This window comes from Coenobita brevimanus, chromosome 44 (genome assembly GCF_032717465.1).
Source record: "Coenobita brevimanus isolate Jiangsu-jjx chromosome 44, ASM3271746v2, whole genome shotgun sequence".
NCBI classification, from domain to species: domain Eukaryota; kingdom Metazoa; phylum Arthropoda; class Malacostraca; order Decapoda; family Coenobitidae; genus Coenobita; species Coenobita brevimanus.
In genome coordinates this window covers 45919435-45939054 of record NC_136997.1, presented here as the reverse complement: position 1 = coordinate 45939054, position 19620 = coordinate 45919435, and the positions used below count along the sequence as shown (strand labels likewise).

The 19620-nt window shown below is 42.0% G+C and overlaps 1 protein-coding gene across 1 annotated transcript; it reads right to left on the bottom strand.

The window, feature by feature from the left end:
- Positions 1 to 1905: 1905 nt before the first annotated feature.
- Positions 1906 to 12273, bottom strand: LOC145398179 (ethanolamine kinase 1-like). The gene is made up of 7 exons (XM_080271129.1): positions 12154 to 12273; positions 11350 to 11484; positions 10906 to 11067; positions 5089 to 5183; positions 3683 to 3909; positions 3142 to 3370; positions 1906 to 1978 (listed from the first exon to the last, which is right to left on the bottom strand). The coding sequence occupies exons 1-7, from the start codon at positions 12271 to 12273 to the stop codon at positions 1906 to 1908; spliced, it is 1041 nt and encodes a 346-aa protein (XP_080127255.1).
- Between the last annotated feature and the right edge of the window lie 7347 nt (positions 12274 to 19620).

The window sequence follows — 19620 nt, the reverse complement described above, 5'->3', positions numbered from 1 at the left end:
GCTTCTCAGAACAGATGTGGAGTACAATTTTCTGGGCTTTGACGTGGATGACTTCCATGCACGGCTACGTACGCACGGCGATGTTGTTGATGTGGACGATGTACGTGAGTGGTTGGACGACGACGAGGACGATCCTGGGTATCAGACGTTGTCTGATATCGAGATCGCGTCTTCGGTTGCTGGTGTCAGTCCCGAACTTGAAGATTCCGACGACGACGGCGACGATGATGCGGACTCCTCTCAGCAGGACACTACTCCAGCCATCTCCAAGCTGAGCACACTCCGGGAACATCTAGAGTTCGTCCTAGACTACCTGGAACACCTGGACTGCGACAGGGAGATGGGGCCCTTGGGACTCGTGGAGGAAGTGCGTGCTTTCAGGCAGCGCATCATCAATCGCCAGAATCGTCGGTCCTTGCGTCAGTCAACGATTGACAGTTTTTTCAGGCCCGTGACCCCCGCTGTGCCAAGCCCTGGCTCCACTCCGTTGCCTCCCCAAGACAGGCCCTCATGCTCCAAGCCACAGCCCAGCACATCAGCTACAGTGGAGTCACCGCTCGACGTGAGTTTGCGGCTTTCCTCAGAGTCTTCTGCAGTCGGTACGCCATCACCACGACCCAGCGATGCACTCCTTGGTCGCCTGCCAGTGATACTCTCGGACTCTGACAGTGAATAAACAGCAAGAACTTCTCCACTAGCCCACACGGGAATTTTGAGTGTTGTGCAGTGAAAAAAACGGTGTGTTGTGTTAAGGTTTTCAAGGTGAGAGAAAAGACTCAGTAGAAAAGAAATTTAATGTAACTAACCTTCTTTGTTTTGGCTTTGGAAAATAAAAAAAACTTGGGAAAAGTTAATGTGCAACACTAAATTAAAATGGAACATTATTTGGACTAAAGTGAACACTGTGAAGAGAACGGACTTCTGTGTGTTATTGACTAAGTTCAGTGCAAGACTTCAGGAAGAGTGTACTGCAAGTGCTTCAGGAAATCGTTCTTACTGTCAGAGTCCGAGAGGAGGCGGTTATTCATCGAGGTGGCCAGGGACTTGCTGTAAGTAGCCAGAATGTTTCATACTGTACTTTTTTCCATACTATACTTACCAGAATGTTTCATACTGTACTTTTTTCCATACTATACTTACCTCATGCATGTGCAGTAGGAATGTGTTTTTCAGTTAGGCTAGGTTAGGGTCCATAAGTACCAGAATGTTTATTTATGTATGAACATTCTTCTAAACCCTCATTTTATGTTTCTTTTGCATTTATTTCAGTCATTTATGTGCCTTACTGGTGTGATTTGGGTGTTAAATAGGTGCTATGCATGTCCAGAGGGAGTTGTATAGGTGTTTCTCTGAGTTAGGGTCCATAAGTACAAGTCCATACGCTGCGGCCCAATATCAGGACGAAACCAATAACCGAACCTACCGATGGCTCTATTACTCCGGATATTCGAGTGATTACTGTATTACAGTTCAACTGTTCTACATCCTTTCAAGTTTTAACACACTGTTACAACACAATGGTAAAATAAAACCTACTATGGATCTATATCATTTCCAAACACTTCTTCATGAATTGTTACAAATGGCAAAATAAGACAAAGCTACAGTAATACACCCTTTCCATAGCACTTCATGACTAGCATCATATTTCAGTGATAATCTACTGTTACAGCTCAGCATTCAAGATGGAGAGATAGTAATTTTACAAGTGCACAGTTCATCAAAATCTTCCTCTCTTTCACTTCTCAGACTCAACATCCTTTTATATACCATTTTTCATAATTAGCACCATATTCTAATATTAACCCATTTTTACTAATTACCATTCAAGATGGAGATATGGTAATTTTAGACCAAGTTAAAGTCAAAAGGAAATAAGTTCATTGAGGATTAACACATACTGTTTCACTTCTTGACTGTTAAGCTTAAAACTTCCTCTTTTCTTCTAGAATACTCCTTGAGCCGGATAATGCCATACCTGTAAAAAAACTGTGCATTATTAACAATACTAATAATCAGTACCTTAGCCTTAATTCCCATCTAATGACTGGGTGAAGCAAGATTTGGAACCATCATCATTAAGGCTGGACTCCAGAAACATGGAAAGAGCAAAAGTAACACTATCAAACAACATGACCAGAGAAATAGACCATACAATCATTCACACATCACTCTAGCCTTTGGAATCCTGGCTTCCCCTCACAAGCAAAACATATATGAGAAACCATGCAATCATTAAATGCATGTCTTGTGGTCCTGTGAGTCAAGGTGCTCCAAATGGATGTATAACATAAGGATTTAGGTCCATGAGAAATAGTGGGGTTATTCTCAAATCATACACTTCAGGCAGCAGGATGGACAACTTCAGCCTGCATTTCTCTAGTTTCACATTCATATAGGCCTGGGGGTGCTGGTACTACCAATGTACAACCTCCCCAAACCAAACATACAATTTCCAAAAACCTCCATTTTCTTAACTACCTTTTCACACACTAGGGTGTTGATATTATCTTTCCTCACACAATCAACATACATTTGAAAACAATGTTTATTGATGACAAGTATAACATTCATTCATTATTCATCGTCTAATCCAGTGTTGCCCCATGTGGGGCATAGAAGCCCGGGGCTAGGCAAGTTGGTCCTGACATTTAAGATGAGAGTGACCAGCCTCATTCATCCCTGAGCGGAATTACACGAGCAATAAACCCCAACCATCCCTTGGATATAACCTGCACTGGCTCAATCCAACTGAAGCACCTTACCTGCCAAGTAAACCACCAGGTACCATAATTTGGTTATATGGTTGCCATCCAGCATGGTAAATGGTTTCCTGGTGTACAGGAAACCATTTGGCTTGTCACTCAGTGCAGAGTCACCCACAAGCAGAAGGAAGATGAAAGAATGAAGGAACGAATGAGAGAAGAGGGAGGATGGAAACAAGGAAGGAAAAGAGGAATGGGCAGGCACCCGAGAGCAGCACTACATCGAGTGAGTGGATGGTACCTGATTTTCTCATAATCAGTATTATGATTCTACTTATGAAAATATCCCAAGATTCAGATGGCCTCTGAACCCATGTTTTTCAGATTTCTGAATTTGTATTGTACTAATAAGAATAATACCTAAGCCCAAACATACCCAAGAAAGTCAAAGTCAATTTCTGAGTATCGTGCCTGCACCATGGCCCAGGAGCCCCAGAAGAGGTGGGACGCCAGGGTGAATTTGTTGACCCATACGTACCACCTCTCAACCTCATCCTCGGACACCTCGCACTCAGCTTGGTCTTGGAGCTGGCTCAGGTACACCCTCAGCCACTTGAGTTGGAAGGCCTTATTGGGGAACCGGCTATAGTCAACTTCATCCACACCTGAAAGCGAAATAAATAAATCAGTCAAATCAGATCCTGAAAGTGAAATAAATCAGCCAATCAGTCAAATCAAATGATGTCATGCTTCCTTGTCCACTTCATCCACACCTGAAAGTGAAATAAATCAATTCATCAATCAATCAGTCAAACTAAATTGCACCATCCTTCTTCATAAGGAATCCCCAAACCGACACAGGCCACAGTACAGTTAATATCTTCTATGGGCCATAAGCTAAACAAAGTGTCAAACCAATTTATTACTTCCCAACAGTGTTTCCAAACTGAAGGCGGTAATGCTCTGGGAAACCTCACCTGCAAACTCATTAAAGTGGTTGGCAATATCGAAAGGCTGATAGTTTGGGGCAGCATACTCATAGTCGATGAACCGGGAAGATTTAGTAGTGGTGTTCCAAATGACGTTACCCAGGAGGATGTCATTGTGGCAGAATACGATTGGGCAATTTAGCTCTGTCAATGCTGCCTTCAGAGTGTCGATTTCTCTAGATATCCACTTCTTTGTAAATCCACATTCTTCCACCCTGTTAATAAAGGGAATGTGGGTTTAGTTAATTTATATTCTTCCATTCTCTTGATTAAGAGAATGTGGGTTTTGTCATTTTGTTTTCATCTGCCCACTTCTCATTTTAGACGATGGCTAAGAGATGTCAGACAGGAGGACTAATATGTCTAATACCAAGGAAACTCATTCCAACCTGATAACTAAGGTTCACTAAATTTCACAAAACCACAACATAGTATTCAAGTTGTGAGAGTGGTCTAGTTTCATCAGACAAAAACAAACAGCTAAGCAGCAGGACACCCAGTGAAATGGGCCACACAGTTATTTATTCAACAATCAAGTTACCAGAATTCTAGCTCTACCCACAGGTCTAATCTTCTGCACAAAAGTTTTTGGTATTTTTCTTTACAAATGTGTTTCACATACACCTGCCAGACAGAGACACTCCATCAACTACCCAGCCAGAGAAGGGGGTGCCAAACCCTACGGTCAGTTTGATATTGTCAGACAAAGGTCCCTAACCCCTTTCAGCTCAGTTAAAGGCCAAGTGTCATCAGACTGGAGGTTGGATCTGACTAGTAACCAAGGAGACACATCCTTACCTTATTATGAAAGTTCAATGTTCATGCAACCACAACTTATTATTCTACTTATGAGAGAAACCCAATTCCAACATATGAAAACAAACTGTCTAAAGTCATGTGATCCTCTGTACATAATTCATCAAATCAAATCAATCCCCTGCCAATTCCCTAGCCTCATCAACTTTTATACCTTGATTCTTTTCACATTCAAGAGCAAAGAATGCCTATCCATTTATAACCCAAGAGTACTGACTATCTATTGACAGATGCCTTAACCCTGGAAGGGGTGGCGACAAATGAAATGCTTCCACATCATTCTGTCCTCCACCATCAGGCTGCCTTCTCTTCAACTCACACTCCTCTTACTCACATAACTCTCCACCTGATCCCCTCAAATCATCCTCAGTCTCCCCCTTCCCCACCCTCCCTCCCTCTATCTCATTCTTATTCTACCCTGTCCTCTCCCTCCCGCCACCTCACTCATATACACTCTCCTGGTCGATCACTCATTCTCCATTCTCTCCACATGGCCAAAAACCTCTCAAGTATTTCTCCTAATGCTTTTCACACATCCACATCAACAGAAAGCCTACAGTATAACATAAGACACTCACCTTTTCTGCTTTTCAGAATGAGCAAACGTCTCTGGTATCAGGCTTAGGAACTTTGACAGCTTTGGAAACAGCATTATGTGCCCTTTGTCTTGTACCTAAAAGCAACAGAGAAATGTGGTTATCATTACTTCCTTATAAATGAAAAAATAGCTATATAAATAAATAAACAAATAAATCACCATCATCATCATCATCCAAATCTCCTTTCCCACCTGAAATGGGGTGAGGCAGAGTTCAGAAAGCAAAAAATAAATAAATAAATAAATAAATAAATAATAAAATTAAATATATAAACAAATACATACAGTACAGTACATACATAAATATATAACAACAGCAGATCCTCATAACAAGCAGCCTTTTATTATGTTTTTCATTCATTCAATAATTCATAATCTAATCCAGTGTTCCCCGATGAGAAGCACAGGAGCCCAGGGCTAGGCAAGTTGATCCTGACATTTAAGATGAGAGTGACCAGCCTCACTCATCCCTGAGTGGCATCATGTGAGCAATAAACCCTAACTATCCACTAGATATAAACCTGTACCGGCTCAATTCAATTATAGCACCTTAATTACCCACTGAACCACCAAGAGTCACAATCTGGTTATATGGTTACCACCCACCATAGTAAATGGTCTCCTGGTGTACAGGAAACCACTTGGCTTGTCACTCAGTATAGAGCCACCCATACAAAGAAGGAAGACGAAAGAATGGAAGAGAAAAAGACAGAGGAGGAAGGAAGGATAGAAGGAAGAGAGGAAAGGGCAGGCACCAGACAGCAGCACTACACTGAGTAAGTGGATGGTGAACCCCCCCATTTTATGTCTTTGGTGCCAGTAAATCCACTGTAAACTATGAAAAAAAAAAAAAAAAAATTACTACCTACTAAGATTCCAATGCTGACTTGCCAAGTCTGTCAATTTCAGAATCAATTATAGGAAAACATCTGTGATAATTTGGAACACATCCCTTATGGTACTTATAATGAAAAAAGCATCATGCATAGCAATTCCTGGGCTTTCTACATTTAAAATAGCTATCAACTCTTCTACTGAGATAAAAAAAAATGTGAGAACCTTTACTTTTTCCTATCTGTATATTCTGAAATACTGGACAAAACACTTGAAATTACAGTATTCTCCAGTCACTCACATTATGGTAATGTGCACCGTATGGTATACCTACTATTATTACTGATACCTCATAAAGAGTGAAGTTTAACCCGTCACGTCCCGAGCCTTTCCGCACCTATGACATCCCCCAGTCCCGAGCCTTTTTGGAAAAATTTTTTTTCTTATGAAACTTCCGCTTAGGTCGAGAAACTATGGAAAATCTTGAAGAAAGTGGTCTCTGCAGTCTATAAGTGGTCTATACAGGTGCGGTTTCCCCCCGCAGGTATCGTATTCTGTAATGGGCTGGATATGCGTAAACGTTTTCTATGGTAAGGAGTAATGGGACAAACAACACACAACACCTCTACATTTATTGAATTTGTACAAATAAACAATAACAGTAACAATATAATGTATTTCAGACACATATATAGGAAAAATAAGCATTGTACCATCGCGCGAGCATAGCGAGTTAGGTCCGAGTCGTATCATGCTATCTGCTAATTTTCTGTTATGAGTCTACCGATCAATTAGTCTACTTGTATACTTCTGTTTCAATGACAATTTACTAATTACAACTGTTTGTAAGTGATTTCAGATGTTTTCATTCATTTTGATGACATGCAGCATAAGTTTAGCGCACATCAGCTTAGTAAGCGCACTCGCTATGTCTCGTATTTCAACATACCAAATTGTTTTATCACTTTCTAATTATTTTCCCATTTACATAGAACCTTTCCCCCACCACTGTGAAGGTTTTCAATTATTTTCATTCATTACGAGGGCATTTAGCGATATGCTAGCGCCTATTCACGTAGCAACCACGATCTCAAACACTCGTGTTTCATCATCTACTTTATTTATTCACTCCAATTATATTTTCCCACTTACATTACACACATTTACACCCCTCCAATGCACTGTACATACTTACTGCCATTATTTATTCAAGTGAGCGTGAGAATATCGCCTGAAAATACCCTCGCAAGGAATGTTACGTCATACATAATACTCACACACTTATATACTAATTCACTCACACACTTATATACTAATTATTCACTTTATCACTTGCTGACTTTTATTTTGACTAATACGTGCCTTATTCATTCGACTAGGCGTCAGGAAATCTTATCTTTATAGACACGCTATGAATATTTGACTTAGGAAATACATCATCATATACAATAATTTGAACTTATATTATACCCGTAAGAATGTCACATAATAGAAAATATATAATAAGGGGCCGTATTTATTGCACTGAGCGACAGAATATCGCATCAAACAACCCTCTCTATGTAAGTTTCAACTTAGGGCAGATTTATATACTTACACCCAATGTTTGCACTTATGTTCTACCCGTAGGCACTTTATACTAATATTTGGCGATCCACATGACTGATATTTTCACAGAGCGTCTGTCTGTCGCATTTACATCATAATTTCTGCGTCCTTTCGCAATCACACCATGCTAAAATTGCAGCAACGTGTGGTATTCACTAAAACATGGGTGAATACACAGACCCACGTCTCACTGCACGCACTCATAGCGGGTGTCCTTCCTCTGTGTCGTGAGTCTCACCTGGGAATGACTGCACACGTGACACCTGCGCTGGGGCCTAGGTCTGTTGGGCTGGGGCGGGATAGGAGTGGGGAAATGGCGGGCGGATATTCTCTGGGGAGTGTGGGTAATAGGGGCAGTGCGGGGGCGCTGTTGGGGCCTTTCAACCGCATATTTTGCAAAGATTTCTCGTGTGAGCTGCCTCACAAACCCTTCAAAGGTTTCCTGAACTCCTGAGGTCATGGCGTGAAGGTGGTGGCAATTCAGAGCAGTGATATCTAGCAAGTGAAAGAACAGTTTCTTATACCACTTCATCGTGGTCCTGGCACACTCTACCGTCGATATCATGGAGTCTGACGGGTCCACGAGGCGCATGTTTATATGATAGTCCATGACACATTCAGGTTTCCAAACACGACGCCTGCTCTCGCTATGGTAATCAACAGAATCAGTACGGTGCATCAAGGGGCGGTGAACCGTGGACAAGAGGCTTACTTCTCTGTTGTGGTTCCACATTGTTGCAAGGATGTTGTTTGCTTTGAAGAAGACAACCTCACTCCTTGCAAGTTTCCGCCCTACCTTGACCATGTGACGCCGGTTCACCTTTACGGTTCCACAGACTCCCGTTTCATGTCTGTGAAGATAACGAGCGAGAAGAGGGCTAGTGTACCAGTTGTCGAGATAGAGAACGTGACCACGATGAAGGTAGTCTTGTATCATCGTCTTTACCACTGCTCCAGAAAGTCCTATACTTCGATCTTCTATTATGTCTGTCTGTGCACCGGTGTACAAGACTATGTCTTGCACGTATCCAGTCCTACAGTCACACATAACAAAGATCTTGAACCCAAAACGGTGCCTTTTGCTGGGTATATACTGTCTGAATGAAATATTCTCTCCACAACACGAGACTCTCGTCTATGACGAGATCTCTATAGGGATAGAATGAGGATCGAAAGGTTTGCCTGAGGTGATCAAAGACCAGCCTAATTCGCCTCATTTTGTCCGTGTTGTTTGCATTTGCAGGGTCATTAGCATCATAAAAATGGAGGCGACTTAGAATTTGTTGAAACCGATTACGGCTCATCACTTGACCAAATATGGGGGTAAACATAACAGGGTCCCTAGTCCAGTAAGCAGGAATTCTATTTTTTCTTATTAATCCCATCAAAAAGGACAAGGGCAAAAAATAAGAACATTTCTGGAATGGAGACAGGGTAATCATAAATCATTGAATGCCTACTCCTTGTTCCCAAACTTCCACTTTCTAGCCGCTGGCCGCTTGCAAACAGGTTTGTTTGAAGCACGATCTGATCAACGAAGGCCTCACTGAAAAACAGGTGGAAAAAATCCAACCTGCTTGAATTACAGTGAATACCTGGTGCAATGCAGCCAGATCGCCCCTGCTCAGTGAAGGGGTGAATGAGGGGAGAAAAATCACTCCCATCCTCCCAATCCCACGACACAAATCCCTCGTCCCCATCACCGCCTTCGTCTGGGTGGGGAGGAGATCCTGGTTGGGGAGGTTGGGGAGAAGGAGTACAGAGGGCTTCCCCACTGTCACTCCTCTTCCCTCTGGCTTTACCCTTTCCCTTTCCCTTACCCTTACGGCCTTGAGGAACATTAGGGGGCTGTGGGGATGAAATAGTTTGATATTGGGGAGCAGAAGACGTGCTGGGGAGTGGTTCCTCCCCACCTTCCCCCTCCATTACCACACCACGTGCTCTCTCACGCAACCTTGCTCGACCACGTGTTAGGGGATATTGGGGAGCATAAGACGTGCTTTGGAGTGGTTCCTCCCCACCTTCCCCCTCCCTCACAACCCCACGTGATAAGGAACGCACCCGCACTGGCCCACGTGATCCACTCTGCCGCCTCACACTGCGTAGGGAGAGCAATGACTCACCCACCTCACTCTCACTTTCCCTAATCCCAGGAATGTCCATTTCACTCCCCACTCCCTCCACTTCACTTCCTACCGCCCCAAACAGAATGCTTGGCCCATACCTGCTTAGACGACGTGGTGTGCGCTCTGGGCCACGATGCGTAATCACCTCCCGCCCATACCACGTGGCAGCACGTCCCACGTCTCCGTCCTCGTCCTCGTCCTCGTCCTCGACCTCGAATTCGGCTTCCAAGGCACGCTGGGGATAGGGATATGACATACCTGCCCCTCTCTAGCAGCACGGTAAGTCACGTACTGCCGCTTCCTTGGTGACGGAACTTCCTCGTCACTGCTGGTGGTTTCTTCCTCCTCTGGCTGCACATAATCTTTGTCCATCTCCTCGTCATCCAGTGGGGAATCACTGTCGCCGGTAAAGGTGTCCAGGGCGACTTGAATTTCACTCTCTGAGAGACCTCTCTTAGCCATGTCTGAGCAGGACCGTGGCTACCAGGTGAGTGGACGAGTGGCGGGCTAGCGCGGATCGCGCGGGGTCGCCGAGTGTCCCCGCCTGGTGGCAGGTAGGGGAAGGTCAGGCGAGGGTACGTACCGCAAATCAAGCGCGAAATTTGAAAATTGTCGAAATTATGCACATTGCAATTGCACGACGTACTGGTACGTCGCCGGGACTGGCAATTGCAAATCGTGGTGACGTACCCATACGTCGTCGGGACGGGGCGGGTTAACATGTGAAAGAAACTATAATTCACAACTACAGGCATCTGCCTTAGAAAGAAAACACTAACAGCAGCATTGCTCAATGTGAAACTACTGAACACCTGTGTAGATTTTTGGTTTGTGTGAAAGTACCACTACTCTTATGAATACAAAATACTGATTTGCTGTTTGAACTGATTTGACTTTTAGTTCAATTTTCTTTGGAAAGGACTAGTATTGCAGGCTCTCACCCATGGGTTCTTTCATTTTTCATAAAAGCTAAATACAAATTATTTGAATCAGAAGAGAAAAACCAATGCACCCAAAGTTAGAAAAAAAAAGTTTCCATAAGTCTTTCACTTTTGAGGTTGAACTCAGTTATTTTATTCATATTCACTACAGGTAATTATTATATTCTGCAGAGAGATGCCCTATGGAGTCAAGAGGTTAAAAGTTGCATTACCTTAATTCTACAAAAAACTGCCACCTCCCTCACCACACAAAACCCCATGTAATCAGAAAACATAAAGCTGCATTACCTCAGTTCTATGAAAAGTTGCCATCTCCCTTGCCACTGACTGCCATACAGGCTCCTGGATGATCACTTCTTCATTGGTGGGCTCTCCAACAATATAGCCGTAACACAGGCCATTCTCAAACACTGCATACAACTTTGGACTTAGGCCCACCTTGTACAAGATCTGGAAATTAAATTTCTATTCATCTTGTACAGGTATAAATTTATATAAATTGGCAGTAAATCATACCAGTACCGTACTGTTTTAATATTGCCAACAGTTGTAAAGGCTCAATGATTGTTGTTTTATGCACATTCAATGGAAAAGATTAATATTCTTGGGATATCATAGGCTGTACCAAGCATTTAGGATATCATGAGATCCCCCATGCGCAATACTTTTTAAATCGATGGTACTGACTTACTGAAGCATGACTGCAGAAGTTTTTTTTGTTCTCTGTCTCACCTCAAAATTGGTCTTCTCAGCACCTCTGTCAATAAACAGGTCCGTCATCTTGCCGTACACCCGAACAAGGAGCTGAGAGTTACGATCTTGCCACCACACACCCAGTAGCTTGTTGGTGATCCCAGAGGTGTATATCTGAAGGAACAACATCAATCGTACATCCATAGCATCAACAACATCCGTGGCCTCAATACCATCAGTTGCACACTCACATTATCAATAACATCAGTCAAACACCCACAGTATCAATAACATCAATCATATAAGCAACGTTGGGTCTGGTTAGTACTTGGATGGGTGACCGCCTGGGAACACCAGATGCTGTTGGCATCCCTACGTGTCAAGTGGGGTTGGTGGAGGATTAGTGCCCCTCCCTGTAAAACAATTAACTCAAAGCCCTTGGCCACCCCGTCTAGGATACATGGTGTCTGGCAATGAATGAATGAATGAATGAAATATACTCACAGCATTAAGAACATCAACAGCATCAATAACATGAATCACATATGGTAGGATACCCAATGTATTAAAAAATCAATAGCATCAATAACATCAATCATACATCCATACCATTAATAACACCAATCAATACACCAACAGCACTAACATCAATCATAAATCCATAGCATTAATAACACCAATAAAATCAATAACATAAATTGAGGCATCTGGCAATAGATAGATAGATAGATACACCCATAGCAATAATATCAAAGTTCTGAGAATGGCACAGTTCCATCAGATGAAAACAAACCAATAACTCGGAATCTTCTTAACTAACAATTACACAACTGTTGGCATTACCTTAAACTGAAGTTCATCCTGATTCCAATCCGGCTTCAGGTGTTGAATGACTTTTTTAGCTCCACTCTTTAATGTTTCTTCACTTGTATCATCAATTGTCAAGTCCAGCTTCATGATCATTTTAAGCTACCTGTAGGCTATGACCTTTACCTGAAATAAAAGCATCCCATTATTTACAATTCTAATGCATTTACTTTACCCTAACACAGATTTCTAACCTCTTTTGGTTCAGTTGATGGCAAGCGTAGTCAGAATGAAGGGTTAATTTGTCTATTAACCATGGAGGCTCACTCTTACATCACAATCCCTGACGGAATTTGGGTGTCTGGCAATAGACAGATATTTGGATTCATGCAACCACAACTTTGTACAATACTGAACTTGTAGAAATGACACGGTACCATCAGATAAAAAGCTGTCCTTTGAAACATACATGGGCTATAAATGCCTACCGGTAAAGTTGGGGAAAATAACTTACGTGGCAAAACAGGTCCAAAGCTGGCTGAATGAATTTACCCAAACTCAGGAACTATGCTAGTAACCAGTACTTGGAGAAAGTGAAACAGCTTTGTGTCACCATCTATCAGCCACACAACTGATAATTAACCATGCACCTCACTTTTTCGATCACACACCATGACTCCCAATGACACCAACCACACAAATACTCATCCTATTTCCTTCCTTAGGCTTCAGCAATATACCGTTCAATACCATGCCACAATAAATGGACCTGATTTCCCTTGTGTGTCTCTGCTCCAATGTTTACCTACGATTGACCTAGCTGTCATGATTTTTGCCGATAAATCAACCCAAACCATGGCACTCCTAGGCGAAGGAGGACAGAAGCCAATGCCAAAAACAAACACATTAAAGGATCAAAACATCTGTTCCGTATCAAAACAATAGCTTCCCCTGTAACATTTTGCCCCGTCATTTCGGTACACCTCCTTCTTTGTGATATATTATGCACATTGCTCGTTTTAAACTGCGTCGATGTTAAACGATAACGATAAGATGTAAGCGATATTAACGTGTAATATGCAAAATACATAGTTAAGGAAGAGGTGGTACAAAGCATACGCCACAATGAATACGACCCCATCCGATGACAAATTTATTATTATTATCCGATGACAATTTTATTATTATTTGGAGGTGTTAAGTATAGCCTTCATTAACCCCTTCATTACAAGACCTCCCAGCTGAGTGAAATTGTCTGGTGTTTTATCTGGAATGCAAAAAACAGAATTGCCCCGACCATCAGAGGGTATATATAGAATGTGAGTGCATTCAAGTACTTGGGTAGTGTGATGAGTAAGGATGGAACTTTGGGGGATGAAGTACGTGAAAGGGTACAGCAGGGAAGGAAGGTTGTTGGTACACTGAAAGCAGTGATGAGAAATAGGGAGGTGAGTATGGAAGTTAAGAAGTCACTGCATGATGGTATTGTGATCCCTACCCTGACGTATGGAAGCGAGGCGTGGACCTTGCAAGAGGGGAACAAGTCAAGAGTGAGAGCAGTGGAAATGAGTTACTTGAGAGGAGCATGTGGAGTGACGTGGAGGGACAGGTTGACGAATGAAGAAGTGAAGGAACGTTGTGGGGTAGATATGGATGTGGTTGAAAAGATCAGGAGAATTACACTGAGGTGGTTTGGACATGTGGAGAGAATGGAGAATGAAAGACTGACTAAGAGGGTGTATGTAGGTGAGGTGGAGGGAGGGAGAGGGAGGGGTAGACCGAGGATGAGGTGGAGGGATGGAGCTGAGAGGTATATGAGGGAGGGGGGGTGAGTTGGGGGGAGGGGAGTCAAATGGTGGGTGACAGAGTGACTTGGAGGCGTTTTGTCTGCGGCCACCCTTTGCGGGATTAGGGCGTCGGGCTATAGATAGATAGATAGATATATAGGCTATTTTCACTTTAGGACTGAACATTCGAACTGGAGGTATTAAGTATAGCCTTCATTAACCCCTTCATTACAAGACCTCCCAGCTGAGTGAAATTGTCTGGTGTTTTATCTGGAATGCAAAAAACAGAATTGCCCCGACCATCAGAGGGTTAATGATGACTGTGATAACACCTCCAGGCTCCTATGACGTCAATGAGCCGAATGGAATAAATTTTTTGAATGGGAAGCTTCTAAAACTTTAATTCTTTTTAAATGCATGTCTTGGTTTGCATACTTTACGTTATCATACCTGAGTAAGCACTCACCCCCTTCCCCTTTTTATGTTACTGTTCGTAGACACCTTCATGAGGTGGCACTGATATGACTGGGCGGTGAAGCTGCTCAGTTATACAAACGTCCCTCAGCATTCTCTATCCCCCGAAAGAAAGATGGTGGGCTGCAGAAGGGCAACTTCAGCCTGCAATCCACGGAATTCACATAGAATTGAGTTTGGGGTAGCTACTACTACTAATATTACTTTAAAGCGTAATTATCGTTTACAAAAGTTTGAATCTAGCACGTGTAAGATTCCTTGATTTTACGTTTATCTCCTCTTGTACACCACCTAAGCACTTTACGCCCAAACTAAATTTCAGAGTTAATAGCTGGTGTGGAGACGCATGTATCGTAAATATATATATACTATAATATATATATCCTTTTAAGAGATTTCCCAGAAAGCATTTAAATACCAGCGACTTTCAAATTTCGTCAGAAGTCGACGACATCTTGTGCGGGACAGCTGCGACGTTTTCTCGTTGAATTAGGAGGCTGCCTACCACCTTGGCGATTTATTCTCCATTTTACACGTATATATTCTCAGGTATGTTGCTGACGTCGTTTTAATGTAGATACAAACCACATTAGATAATATTAACGTGTCATTATGCACAGATAAATCTCCCTCTTCCCTGGCGATTTATTTTGCACTTTAATATTTTCACGTATGTTACTGTATCTTTTAGATATGGACTCAAACAGGATAAACAACATACAAGAGAATAAGTAACTTGTCATATGCAGGAATAAACCGGTAAGGAAGAAGTGCTGGGAGCCTCAAATTTCAGAGGTTATGGCACCTAGAAGGCGAACAGTTTAAAAAGTTTTTGTGAGTAAATATTGTTATATCTCAACCATTATGATAGTCTTCTAGGTATCTCCCTGTTTTATGCCTAGAGGTTTAGTAAGTTCATTTTAAGTGAAGTTTTTGGACTGCCATTACTACTTCTACTACTAGCAGCAGTAGTAGCAGTTGCAACCCCAGCCTCATACGAATGTGAAGCCAGTGGACTGCAGGCTGAAAGTACCATTCTCCTGCAGCCTGCCATCCTTCTTTCTGGAGATAGGAAGGGGGTTCAGGGGCGTTAATATAACCAGGCAGCTACCCCACCCAGTTCTCCTACTTTCAAACAGGCAATTTCTCCTCTGTTTCAGGATCTTACCTCACCCTTTCCTTGGGTGGGAAGCACTGGATGATGATGATGATGATGAAATCATTTTTCTTCCCTTTCAGCACAAGCATGGCCACCCCTACCACCAACACTTCCCAGTTCTGCAATATGGATGATATTGAGGAACAGGTAAAGTTTTATTCTCAGTACATTTTAATTTGTCATAAAACTGGTATCTCGGCATCCTGAACTCTGAACTGAAACAAGAAATTAATACAAGAATATGGTGCTAGTCACAAAGAAGTGCTATGGAAAGGCTGCAGAGCTGTAATATTATACAGTACTGTAATTTTCTGCCGGTGAGTTATAACAAGATATACACCATAATATAGTGCTAGTTACAAAGAAGTGATATAGAAAGGATGTAAAGTCATGTTGTTGCTTTGTTCTGCAAAGAGCTTTGGGAAGTAGCATGCAAAAACACAAAAATCCACCAACAAACTAATGTACAATAGCTTGTTAAGTTTTGCGTAGAACGCTTAATTCGTTCATTCATTATTGAAGGCTCCAATATGCTTGCATGCGTTGGCCTTGGTCACCTAATGTTGGTTCTCCATGCTGCCCTATCTCAGGCAGCTTCCCTAGTCAGTCCCTTATCCCTGAAGTCACACTCAATGCACTGCATATATATATATATATATATATATATGTGGAGCCTCTGTTGTACAGTGGTAAAGTGTGTGTTTTTGTACACTGAAGAATGAAGGTTCGTGCCTCGCCAGGGTAATAATATTTGGGAGCGTTCTTCAGGCCACATACTGCATTGGCGGACACAAGGGGTGCTGTGGTTGAACCAGTTTCGCTCACTATAAAGTATGCTTGCACCCAGTCGGCTTGCGCAGGCCGATTACACTTGGTTCACAGACTACACGCACATCCAAAGCCACTCCAACACTACAGTTACACTTATAAGCACTTCTCACCCTACATACAATCTTTACTAGACAGCCTATCCTACTAGGTAGAGATACATTGGCTGTGTTGTCCCCACTTCGGTTGGGATAGGCCAGTCCTGCAGTGGACACACAAACGGCTGATGAGATGAGATGATATATATATGTACTGTACCTATGACCATACTTCAGCTGGAGTACAGTACATATATATATCATCTCATTTCACGGCCAGGCTGTCCACTGCCGTGGCCTACCCGAAGTGGAGCAACGCAGCTCAAGTATCTCTACCTAATAAGATAGGCTGTCTAGCAAAATTGCATGTAAGGGTGAGAGATGCTATATAAAAATGTAACATAGTGGAGTGGCTGGATGTGCATGTAGTCTGAGGCAAATGTGTCGGCCTGTAGAAGCGACTAGTGCAAGCATACACATGATGGCCCGAAACTTCAGCCACAGCACCCGCAGCCGGCTCCCCAAATATTTATTACCCTGTAGCTTCTCACATTCAGTGTACAAAAAACACACTTGCCACGTACAGCAGAGGAGCTCCGCATGTATGTATATATATATATATATGCAGTGCGTGAGTGTGAGGCAGGATGGGACTGCTTAGGCTGAGATGAGGCAGGCGATGTGGAGTGACAGACGCTGAGCTTCAATGTGAATGAGACGAGATTGGCGTTCTGCGCAAAACTTAACAAGCTATTGACCACAGTGAATTTGTGTTTTACATGCTACTTCCCAACTCTTTGGGAACAACAGCATGACACATCCCTTTCTATATCATAACAATGACTAACACTATATTATGAGTGTATATCTTATTTACATAACTCACCCGACAGCTACAGTACAGTATAATGTGCAGCTCTGCAATAGCACTTCTTTAAGCACCATATTCTTATTATTTTTTTTTCAGTTCAGAGTTCAGGATCTCGAGATACCATGAGACAAGAGTAAACACTGAAACATATGACTACTCATATCATCCATAACCTGAACAAATGACAGTGAGCAGAATGACCATGCTGTGAGGAAGAAAATGATTTCATCATCATCATCATCATCAGTGCTTCAGTGGTAGATCCTGAAACAGAGGAGAAATTACACTGTTTGAAATTGGTAGCACAATTATCCCAGAAAGAAGGATGAATATTACTCAGCCTTACTCCACTGGCATTCGTACATGGGTTGCAACTAACACTACTGCTGCTGTAGTAATGTAATGGCAGTCAAAAACTAAAATAGACTTACTAAACCTCTAGGCATAAAACAGGGAAATAGAAGACATCATGGTTGAGATATAACAATATTTACAAAAACACAAAAACTGTTAAAAACCTTCTGCCATAACCTCTGAGAATTTGAGGGCTCCCAGCACTTCTTCTTACCGGTTTATTCCTGCATATGATAAGTTACTTATTCTCTTGTAATATTGTTGAAGTCATATAAATTACAGTAACATACGTGAAAATATTAAGTGCAATAAATGCGCCGAAAGAGGGGATTTTATCTGTGCATAATATTTGTTTAATATTATCTAATGTGAATTTAATATCTACATTAAAACGACGTCTTCTACCTAATTTATATATACGTAAAATGGAGAATATTAGGTGTAGGTATACTCTAATTCAGCGAGAAAACGTCGCGAACAATTCCATGTCGTCGGCTCCTGACGAAATTTGAAGAAGTCGCTATTATTTTAAATGCTTTCAAGGAATCTCTTAAGAAAGGATATAAGTATATATATATTTACGATACATGCGTCTCCACACACCAGCTATTAACTCTGAAATTTAGTTTAGGCGTAAAGTGCTTAGGTGTGAGCGCAAGGAGACAATAAGCATGGAATCAAGGAATCTTACACGTGCTAGATTCAAACTTTTGTAAACGATAATTACACTTTAAAGTAATATTAGTAGTAGTAGCTACCCCAAACTCAATTTATATGTGGGAATTCAGCCACATCTCTTTCGAGGATAGAGAATGCTTTGAGTTGTTTGTATAATGACAGCTTCACCGCTAATATCAGTGCCACCTCATGAAAGGTGTCTAATTTAACGGAAAGAAGGTAACACCAGTATGATAGCATAAAAGTATGCAAATAGACATGCGACAAGAATTAAAGTACAAGAAACTTCAAATTATTCCATTCGGCTTCGTGGCGTCATAGGAAACTGGAAGATGATCACAGTCATCATTAACCCTCTGATGGTATCTACATTCAGAAAATACCAGACAATTTCACTCGAACAAGGAGATGTGAAAGTTAATGAAGGCTATATAATACCTCCAGTTCAATGTATTCAGTCCTAAAGTGAAATAACCTATATATCTATCTATCTATCAGCCCTGACGCCCTAATCCCGCAAAGGGTGACCGCAGACTAAAGCGCTCTCCAAATACAATCACCCCACCATTTGACTCCCCCAACTCACCCCCTCCCTCACTGCCTTTCAGCTCCATCCCTCCACCTCGGCATCGATCTACCCCTCCTCTCCCCTCCCTCCACCTCACCTACATACACCCTCTTAATCAATCTTTCGATGCTCCATTCTCTCCACATGTCCAAACCACCTCAGTGTAATTCTCCTGATACTCAGCCACATCCTTATCTACACAACGTTCCTTCACTTCTTCATTCGTCAACCTGTCCCTCCCGCATCACTCCGCACATGCTCCTCTCAAGTAACTCATTTCCACTGCTCTCACTCTTTCCTTGTTCCCCTTTTGCAAGGTCCATATAACTTCCATACAATACCATCATGCAGTGACTTCTTAACTTCCATACTCACCTCCCTATTTCTCATCACTGCTTTCAGTGTACCAACAACAACTCCTTGCTGTACCCTTTCGCATACTAAAAAGTCCATCCTTACTCATCACACTACCCAAGCTATAGTCTCGATATATATACCTCTGATGTCAGGCAATTCTGACTTTTGCATTCAAATAAAACGACCAGATTGCTCAGCAAGGAGATGCTGCTAATGAAGGAGTTAATGAAAGACATACTTAACACCTCCAAATAATGTAAATTTGTCGTCAGATAATAATAATAAATTTGTCATCGAATGGGGTCGTATTCATTGTGGCGTATACTTGTAACACCACGCTTAACTATATTTTGCATATTACTATTATCGCTTATCTTATCGTTATCATT

Excerpts from the sequence above, each read along its gene's own strand:
- LOC145398179 (XM_080271129.1), bottom strand. The coding sequence starts at position 12,273 with ATGATCATGAAGCTGGACTTGACAATTGATGATACAAGTGAAGAAACA. Across the intron at positions 11,068-11,349 it reads CTGAGAAGACCAATTTTGAG|ATCTTGTACAAGGTGGGCCT; the intron begins GTGAGACAGAGA and ends TTTAATTTCCAG. Across the intron at positions 5,184-10,905 it reads CAACTTTTCATAGAACTGAG|GTACAAGACAAAGGGCACAT; the intron begins GTAATGCAGCTT and ends TGTTGCTTTTAG.